We start from the raw sequence: 10,097 nt of genomic DNA, 5'->3' as shown, positions 1-10,097 counted from the left end.
AACGTTAAAGCATTCCAATAGTAATCGTTGCTATAGAGTGTGTGTCCGGCTCTTTAATAAATAGAAAATACATTTTCAGGTGAGTCACCCATTTCATCCAATAAGGAGAAAGAACCTCATAGAGATCACGTATCAGCTTGTGTTCCAATTCCAAATTTGTCTGCTCATTTATGTTTCCTACTTTCCTCACTACCAATTCCATTACTTTATCCTGCATGAGTTCTCTCCTGATTGGATTAAATTGGTTTTAAATATCTAAAAGACAAAACATTTCAAAGTAAAACATGCAGGCATGTGTGTCCATAGTAAGCTGAATTAATTGTGAATGGAGTTTCTGGGTGAAAGTATGAAGGAGTTGTGATGTACCAAAATCTTCCATTGACTTCCATTATAATTTTCTTACTACTGCAGCGAGCCCACAATTATTCAGTACTTTTTTAGTTAAGCCAAAAGATGACCACGGGGGATACGCCCTATTTGTATTTAAAGTGCAATATCCACGGATTCAAAAGTGTTCTAATTAAAATACAGTTCATTTTCTGTTCACATATACACTACACATATCAAAATCATGTGGCGACTGATCCAGGTACATTCGATCAGTCGTCACTGACAAACTAATTCATTTGACAGGTTAAACTAGAAAATAAAAAAGGAACATCAGTACTCTTTTGGCAGACAATTGCCCCTTTTATTTTAACCATAATATATATATATATATATATATATATAGAACATAGTGAAATATCTTCTTTAAATAACATCTTCAGAACACATACAGTATTAAAGACAACAATACATTCTATAACAGTGACTGAGGAATGGTTGTCGAGTGTGCACATGATCGGGCCTCTCGAGCCAGCCGTGGTAGTGGCCAACACCGTCAGGCGCAGGCAGAGATTGGGTGGCTAAGGCCGCTGAAGTAAGACTTTTCTCGTTCGCTCATCAGCTCAAAATGCAGCGGCTGCTGACAGAAGTTGCACTCTGCCGAGGTGTGGGGCTTCAGCTCCAGACCCACGTCCTGCCAGGTGTGAGTCAGCTTCTCTGTAGGGCACAACAGATGCAAGAAAATAAGAATTAGGAGGGAATGATAAGAATTGGTCCAGTGTCCCTACTATTTAGGCAGACATTTAGCAAAAACTGGCAAACATTAGGTGAAAACGGCTGATCTAAAAGCTAACTAATCTGGGACATGAACAGGGCAAGACATGAAGACGAAATATTTAAGAGAAATCAAAAGAATAGGAATATTCAGTACGGACGGGCGGGGACCGATTTATTTTTTCCTCTTACCGACAAAGTATTGCATCATCTGAGGCGTGTGGTGTGGCGTGGGGGCAATGCGCAGCAGTTCGTCACCCCTGGCCACCGTGGGGTAGTTGATGGCCTGCACATAGATGTTGTAGCGACTCATCATGATGTCACACACCTCCGTGTTCTTCTCTGCGTCAGACACCTGTCAATGAGAAGACACACGTACAATCACGAATTGAGGCTCCATGGCAGATAAAACATAAGGGGATGATTATTGAGACGGTTTGCATTTCAAGGACATATGCATTTGATATGATTTTTATCTGTGGGAGCCCAATCTACAATTAGTTAAACTCTGAGAGTGTGCAAATGGAACCAAAAGGGGCCACAAAGGGTCCATTTGTAGTTTAATTTACATACCCAGTTACATACCCTTAAGGGTCCATTTGGCTCTTAACATTTCCCCTGAACACACTAAAGGACCCCTAGGGGTCCTTAGAACCCACTCTGAGAACCACTGGTCCGACATTCACATTTAGGACAATAGATGCTGCTGCAACTTACCCTGATGGGGATGATGTGACTGGGACAGTGCACCACAGGTAACCCAGAGTCCATTAGCAACTGTCTCAGCAGCTTGACGTTGCGCTGGTGTTTGCGTCTCAGAGCACGGCCCTCCTCCCCTTTAAGGGTCTGGATCGACTGCCTGGCTCCGGCTAGCAGCATCGGCGGTAGAGAGGTGGTGAAGATAAAACCAGCGGCGTAGGAGCGTACTGCGTCTACCAGGGCGGAGGTACTGGCGATATAGCCACCCACACAGCCAAAGGCTTTGCCTGAAAGAGGATAATATGCACTTAGCCCTGTATGGTTTTAACATGGTACCGGCGATCCATAGTCTAAAACAGCATTTCCATCCCATAATGTAAACGGCCCATTCCTCACAAGGACATGACTTTTTTGTTTGGGCATATTATTAATCGAAGATGTATGTATACACGTGACCCTTCTGCTTTTCAGCGACTACGCATTTCCACATGCTCATAAGCAGCAGCAGACACTTTGAGAGGTTAGATGAGGATAATTGCTTAGGCAATACAAGTCACTTTCCTGTTTTAGGTGTTTTCTTGGGAAACTGTTTTCAAATATTCTGAACACACTGGAAACACTTTGAAGTGGCAGAGGCTGCTTGAGCTCTAAGGAATAATTGTCCTCTCGCCTCGACAGCCTCTCACAGGCTCCGAGGGAAATTCAATAAGAGAATCACAAGAGCCGACAGTCTCCTAGCAACAGGAGAACACCTCCGGTTAAAGCAGAGCTTCTCTAAGCCCCTGGTGTATTGGGTGACCAACTGACCATCACTGAGGACTGACCCCACTGAGGACTGACCCCGTGCATAACAACAAGTTTGCCAGGAGGATCGCCACCAAAGTGTAATGTTGTCCCAGAGATAAACCCAATGGCTGGCCAACACAGACAGAAAAATACAACAAAACAAATGTAATCTATGTGGATCCAGATTGGATCGGTGTGGCCCAATGTGAGACTTCACGTGACCAGTCTGTGATGTCAATCATCCATGACATGACATACAGTATGACTCCAAATTTGGGCAAGGTTTCAGTCCGACCAGAGCTTCCATCTATATTTATTCTAGAATTTAAGTTACGTGAAATAAAACTTTTAGTGGAGGTACTTTTGTGGCCAATTTAGCACTGATCTGTACAGCGGTTTGCGAAATAAGCTCCTGACAACCAGAGACACACACACGTATAGACGGCTAGCCTCCTACAGGGCCACGCCGAAAAACATAGTAATCAATAGTCTATTTTCAATTAGAGACAAGATGCTTACCTAGAGTCCCTGAGATGATGTCCATCTTATGCATGACACTGTCCCTGTCCCCAATGCCTCCTCCCCTGGAGCCGTACAACCCCACAGCGTGAACCTCGTCTACAAAGGTGATGGCCCCAAACGCATGGGCCACATCACACATCTCCTCCAGTGGACAAACAGCACCTGTGGATTAACGGAGGGAGAAAATAAACAGGTTAGCCATTTAGCAACTGAGGGTCAGCAGAAGTTAATCACTTAAGCCCTATACGGTATACTTGTACGAATCGATGAATAGCATTGTGAGCTTGCACATCTCACTTTGTCAAATTTCGCCTATAATCACGTGGTCAAAATAGAGACGCCAGGCTGAAAGTGGTTGAAGTGGCTTTACACTAGTTTACCAAACCCAAACACAGTGATGTAATTTATATGAACGTTTGCATTCCTGACAAATATCTGGAAAATCAGTTACAACCACCAGAGTAGTTTGTATTTGACGCAATGAAATGAGTCAGTGCCCTTTATAAACAGTCCTTGGAGCGATGACGCAGGAGTGATGACGCAGCACCAGTACTCCACAGAGACCCTTCAGAACCCACTTAACATAGCCTGACTCACTGCGTTACAGATATCAAGGAATTCTGGACACTTGACCTTCACAGACATATTGTGCAAAGAAGTCATCTGGGTTGAAGATTGTCGTAGAAATATGTAACTACTGAATATCAATACTTTGTATTCCTTTCACTAATTTCTTCCATCTATCTGATGGCTCCGGTGTGCCCGACTTCTCACTCTACACTCTCCCACCTGCTGTTCTGAACAGCTGATTAGACCATGTCAAACCTAGAAGCCCAAGGCCTCATGCCTGTGTTAGGACAATAACAAGGACCCGGGTGTGGTTGCATCTGTCTCCGACTTGGCTATAAGTGCATGTAAGAAAGGATGCAGAGGGAGAACTGAGGAGGACACAGCGCATAAAAAAGGGTTGGTAGTGTAATGCACTTTTGAGTGTGAGGCCCTTTTTAGGCTATGCAGTGTGCTTTGTCCTCTGCCTTGCCTTCACCCCTGCATGGTTAATATTATTTTCCCACAGAAAGTTAAAATATCTGTATGTCGGTAAATGATGTCATGATCACCCATCGGCAAATATAGAAAACTTTATAATATTGTCATAATGTTTAAGATAGAGGAACCATCAGACACTCACCATCCATGGAGTGAACCGTTTCAAAGGCCACAATCTTGGGCTTGGTGGCATCTCCCTTCTGTAGCAGCTCTCTCAGATGGGCCACGTCATTATGGCGAAAGACGAATTTCTTGGCTCCACTGTTCCTGATACCCATGATCATTGATGCGTGGTTGCCTGCGTCAGAGTAGATCTCACACCCTGATTGAGAAAGGGGGGGGGAATGGGAGGGAGAACAAGAAACAAAACTGGTTTAGTAAGTTAGCCCCCAAGCATGACCAGAACAGCTTATTTGAATTGTTCCCATTTTGGTGTCAATTAGGCCTTAAGACGGACAATTAGTTTAATTACCTGGCAGCATCTTGGCGAGGGTGAAGAGGGTGGAGTCATTTGCAACGAAGCAGGAAGTGAAGAGGAGGGCGGCGTCCTTCCCGTGAAGGTCAGCCAGTTCATGCTCCAGCTCCACGTGGAACTTGCTGGTTCCCGAGATGTTTCTGGTACCTCCTGCACCCGAACCATGCTTCTTCAATGTATCCCTTCAAAACCAAAAAAAATAATGTAATCAAACACATACATTTAAGAGTTCCACTTCTAAATAAAAGTGATTGATCAAAAATATAATGAAGAAACCCCTTTGGAAGAGCCACAAAGAAGCCGATTAGCACAATAACACTTGACCACCCATGGGTATCGGTATCGCTCGTGTACAGACAACAAGATGCTGCATCACATGTAAATACACACACCCAATAGCGTGACAAAAGGTATAAGCCTAGTGCTGGTTGCACCATCGCCAATTAGCATCATAACACTTGGGCTGGCTGCCCACGGGTATTGCAAGTAGATGCACACACAAATACACACACATATAAACAAGTCTCCTCCAATACTTACATGATGGACTGCACCACATGTGGGTGTCGGCTCATGCCCAGGTAGTCATTGCTGCACCATACAGACACCTCTTTCTTGTACTCCATGGATTCAGTGTAGTTCTCTGCCATGGGGAACTCAGTGGCCAGCCGATTGACAGTTTTAAACACGCGATAAGTGTGATCGCTCTTCTTTTCCTCTATCTTTTTCTCAAAAAATCCATCATAATGGAAGTTGGAGACTGTTAAAAAGGGGAAGGGGGAGAGGTTAGTTAATAATAGAAAAGTCATTATCACGGTGTTTAACAGTGTCAGGTATGTTATATTTAAATATTTTTCTCTGAATGTTTGCCTATTATGACATGCCCAGAATATTGACGCTAGGGTTCAAGGTTCATATTAACTTAAACTAACTCACCATGTCTAGGCAAGTTGTCCTGGAGGAGGTGAGAGACTCCTTTGGGCCGTTGTTTCAGGAGGTTCTTCATCAAAGTGGCACGGTCCCCCCCACCAACTTTGTTGGTATTGGTCACTGAGGGCTGCTTTAGACGGACAGGGGACACATCTGGAACATACAGAAGAGCACAGGACTTCAGCAGAGAGTATAGAAACCAGCAGTTTACATTATTCATCTTAAAATACAGTCCATGTGAAGATTTGAACATGCAACCAGCAACTCACTACATAAGCATGACATAAGATGGCCAAAGTAGGAATATCAATTTGAAGTGGACAGGGGATTTTACATATAAATCCCAGATGTGTAAAAACAAATTACTCACACTGTTTTATTTGTTCTTTCAGGCAATTGTCGGCATTTCCCAACTGTATATTTATTTCTAAGTGTGATAATTTCAGAACAACTTGATTAGTATCTTACCATTCTGGACGGTGCGCACTTCCTGAACATCCTCCTGGAGCTCCATGCTGACCTCACGGACCACGCTACTATTCTTCTGACCCATCTCAGCAGCCAGGAAGGGGCATTTGGTGGCTGTAGCCTGGCCAGAGGGTGGCATTGGGTGGTTAGGGGGCAGCTGGTCCTCCTCCTGTAACTGCTTAGGCCCTGGAGACAAAGGAGAGGAAGGTTTAGAACAAAAGATACACACACAGACAATTTATGTCAATATTTATGCACCAAAACTCAGTATCCAACGTGTCAGAACACATTCTCGTAACTTCCTTAAATCACAAATAGACTTTATTCATTGAGTCATAGTTCTGAACGTCATGAGTTAAAGGGAAAGCAAATAATTACTTTCCCCTTACGCTGTTGAACGACACAATGAAAATGAGAATACTTTTTATACCTAAATGTTTTTTAAATTACTCTTTCGATTCATTTACACATAATATTGCTCAAAATTAGCAGGTACACTATCAACTCAAATTTAAATAACTGAGGACACGTGTTCCTCACACTCACCGGCAGACATGATGTCCTCCGTCTTCTGGTGGGACGAGGAGGAACACAGGGCTCGGACCAGCGTTGGGGCCAGAGGCTTGGAGGCCAGGTCCATCATAATGGGGCACTGCTGGGCATAAACCACCATGGTCTTCCTGGCTTGCTGAAAAAATGCCTGGGGCACACGGGCCAGGAACGGACAACGACGTACTACCACATCCATAGTCAACGATTATGGTGACTTTCTTAAAAGCCTGGGAGAAGGAGACAGAATGGAAATAATACAGTGTTGAGAGTTACAGAACAGTAGTAATGTTTACCTGAAAGATGGCAAGAAAGGTTTAGACCAACAGACTTTAGCTCTGGGGAAGCACATTTTCAAGTAATGTTTCTGTTGACAGCAATGATTGTGCAGGATATAGAGCACAGGACTTCACTTCATTCAATATTCTATTGCCAATTCGATGAGACATTGACTGCAGCCGAGTATAAACGCAGTGTGTATTTGCCTAGTAGTTCCCTAGCTGCATTTGTTTACTTTCCACTTTGCATTCTTTAGGTGCAACAGGTGTGTCCTGTCCTGATCAACAGGTGAAAGCTTATTGCCCCATGAATAGAGAAACATTAGCCAACGTCCATAGTACAGTGATTCTTACAATAATCTTATTTATGTTTTAATTGTAAGGACTACATGCATTAGGCCATGGACACCCATTTGATAAGATTTGTTATATCTCTGTGACCCAAAGCTAACAAAATGTTCATTTATTATACACGATTTGGTCTGTCTATGTACTGTAGATATAGGTCTACGTTTTAGAGATCGGCTAAGGACAGCGAATCGATGACCAAAATAGCGGATAGAGCATAGAGTTAAATATAGCCGTTCTTGTGGGGGATAGTTGTGTTAACATAATGATTACGACGATTCACTACCAATCATTTAGACGGGGACCCCCTGGAACACCCTCAACCGTTATAAAAGTATGACTACCCCTCCCCCCATTTACAGTAAATTCCTGGATTGTAGTTTTCCAGGAACTAATCCCCTACTACTACTACTACTACCTACTAACCCCACACACACACACACACACAATGTGGAAAGCGTCCATAGTCCAAAACGCAGAATGTGTGTCCACACGACTAATCTGAGTTACTTTAAGGCCTTCCGCGCGGACAAAGATAAGATAGCAGTGTGAATAAATAAACATTCTCAGTCACACAGTCCCATGTGTAGGTCGTTTCTAAATTAAGTGTGCCAGCGAGTCACGCAAGCCTCAGTGCCTGCCTGACTGTCTGCCATTGGACTCCAGCTCTCTCGAGTCTCCTCATAACATATTATACGTACATTCACAACCAAGCGGCCTATATAGTCTTCTGTTCAGCTTCTACTAAAACAATGTAAATGTAAGAAAAAATAGCAGTGGATCGCCTACTTTCGCAATTTGTCGTTCAAGCATAATTCTATAGCATAGTGTGTAGGCTCCTTCATAACGTCGCAGTCCAAACTGTGTTTATGGGCCCGTTTGGGTGTTGTACAACGCTCTGGTCCATAGCGTTAGAAGGAGTTATCCCTATATTACTTGCGAGACGTTGCCCGCACACCCCTGGTAGCGCAGACTGCACAGCCTCTCGTCTGTAGTAAAAAATAAAAATACACTTTCGCTACTCACCAAAACAAAGACGGGTTTAAAATGTTGAAAGCCTACTTTCCTTAGTGGGAACACTGAGCCCCCCACCTCACGTCTAAAATACACCGTTTGGCCAGAAAATAAATTATTTCACTGTAAGGAAAAAAAACTCCACTGCGCCCCCTACAGATCTGGTTAATGGAATGTTTCTATTGAGAAAAAAAAATCCTTCCGGTGAAATATTTTCTTTTCTGTCCAAAAAGTGTATTTTAGACGTGAGGTGGGGGGCTCCGAGTGTTCCCACTACGGAAAGTAGGCTGTTAACGTTTTCTTTTCTTTGTTTTGGTGGGTAGCGAAAGTGTATTTTTTTTTTTACTACAAAGAAGTACCATAGCGTTAAGGAAAACCCCTTCTAACCCTATGGACCAGAGCTAGTGTTGCAAGTACAGATGATTCAAAGCTTGTGCATAAGGTTTGGTTGTCAACATTTGTTGGCCATTTGTTAATTTGTCAACCAATTCGATATTAAGCACGTTTTGTAATTGTTAGATTACATTATTATTAGTCCGTCAACCAGTGCGGATACACATCAGAGTGTAGTTCTGACAGGAACTTTAACTATAGCTAAAGGTTAAGCTAAGCTAGTGTTGACCGATATGATGACGAAAGAGAGAGAGGCATATCTTACCTTTGCGAGAAAATATTTAAAAAAGAAAAAAATGTCCTCTTAGCAGGTCGGCGTGCTTGATAAAAAACTAACAGCTTGTCAGTTGAAATGCAGCCAGTAAAGTGCACAGTGTGTTTGGCTAGAGGAGGTGAAGATCACAGCCGTGTTATCCTGCACTGAGGACGAACTTAAGGACGACGAGATGCAACCGGCTTATAAGAGCAAAACGAAACGTGACGCAGGGGGTTATCGCGAGACACGTTTACTGACGTCAGACGGCCCTTCCCCTACTTTTCCCCAGTGGTGTAAAGTAACTAAGTACATGTACTCAAGGTGTGTATTAACTACAATTTTGATATATTTTTTTTACTTTACTGGAGTATTAGTATAGCCGATCTACAAGCTCATTATGCGTCATGATCTTGTGAGAGCTTGTAAATCTGCTATTTTCAAAAGATTTTTATACATATTTTATACATATGAAAATTTGTGAAATGAGACCTGCCCTTCTGTATAATGAGTACTTTCTACTTTTGGTACTTTAAGTACATTTTGATGCCAATACTTGTGTACTTTTACTAAAAGTTAATTTAGAATTCCCGGACTTTTACTTGTAACAGAGTGTTTCTACATTGCAATATTTATACTTTTACTTAAGTCATTTTGAGATAGGCTACTGCCATGTTTCTTTTAGATAAGGCTGCTAAGTCTTGTTTTGATATAGGCTACTAAATCATTATGAGGTAGACCTACACATTTTGAGAAAGTTTATCATGTAATAGCTATATTTGTTATCACATTAGCTTCCATATACTCACAACTGTTTTATGAAAGCAACATTATTTAGGTTCACCATGCACACTACCTGTTTACAAACATTCTGATTTATGGGTGGCATCAAAAAAAGACAAGGACAATTCTTTGGGTTGAATAGTCTTTATAGCTTCACATGTTCATTGAATCTCATTTATTCTAAATTGTGGTTTAAAGACACAATTTTAGTAAAGCCGCTTTATTGTGGCTTCTTAGACTGTCACAAACGTAGCATATGGAATATTTGATGGCCAGCATTTTTCTTCACAAACACAATCCGATTTGAAGGGATTATAGTGTAGCCTAGGATATGTGACTGATGTGGCGTTTTGGACGCTATTTGCAGTCTAGGTGCGACCTCTAGTGTTCAAAAAACCCCATTGAACTGGAAATAGATTTTGGCAGAGATATAAATCAAAAGTAGCGTAAG

General features: G+C 42.4%; 1 protein-coding gene across 1 annotated transcript; it reads right to left on the bottom strand.

The window, feature by feature from the left end:
• Positions 1 to 667: 667 nt before the first annotated feature.
• alas1 (aminolevulinate, delta-, synthase 1) lies at positions 668 to 9,051 on the bottom strand. Its single transcript, XM_084062132.1, has 11 exons — positions 8,876 to 9,051; positions 6,575 to 6,807; positions 6,029 to 6,214; positions 5,567 to 5,713; positions 5,171 to 5,390; positions 4,628 to 4,812; positions 4,298 to 4,477; positions 3,106 to 3,270; positions 1,819 to 2,087; positions 1,294 to 1,456; positions 668 to 1,044 (listed from the first exon to the last, which is right to left on the bottom strand). The coding sequence occupies exons 2-11, from the start codon at positions 6,774 to 6,776 to the stop codon at positions 884 to 886; spliced, it is 1,878 nt and encodes a 625-aa protein (XP_083918258.1). The 5' UTR covers positions 6,777 to 6,807; positions 8,876 to 9,051; the 3' UTR covers positions 668 to 883.
• Between the last annotated feature and the right edge of the window lie 1,046 nt (positions 9,052 to 10,097).

Source organism: Gymnoscopelus microlampas (genome assembly GCF_963454915.1).
Source record: "Gymnoscopelus microlampas genome assembly, chromosome: 7".
NCBI classification, from domain to species: domain Eukaryota; kingdom Metazoa; phylum Chordata; class Actinopteri; order Myctophiformes; family Myctophidae; genus Gymnoscopelus; species Gymnoscopelus microlampas.
The sequence above is the reverse complement of the archived record's forward strand: the minus strand, read 5'-3'. Positions and strand labels throughout refer to the sequence as shown.

Excerpts from the sequence above, each read along its gene's own strand:
- alas1 (XM_084062132.1), bottom strand. The coding sequence starts at position 6,776 with ATGGATGTGGTAGTACGTCGTTGTCCGTTCCTGGCCCGTGTGCCCCAG. Across the intron at positions 4,813-5,170 it reads CATGTGGTGCAGTCCATCAT|GGATACATTGAAGAAGCATG; the intron begins GTAAGTATTGGA and ends TTGGTTTTGAAG. Across the intron at positions 3,271-4,297 it reads AACGGTTCACTCCATGGATG|GTGCTGTTTGTCCACTGGAG; the intron begins GTGAGTGTCTGA and ends GTTAATCCACAG.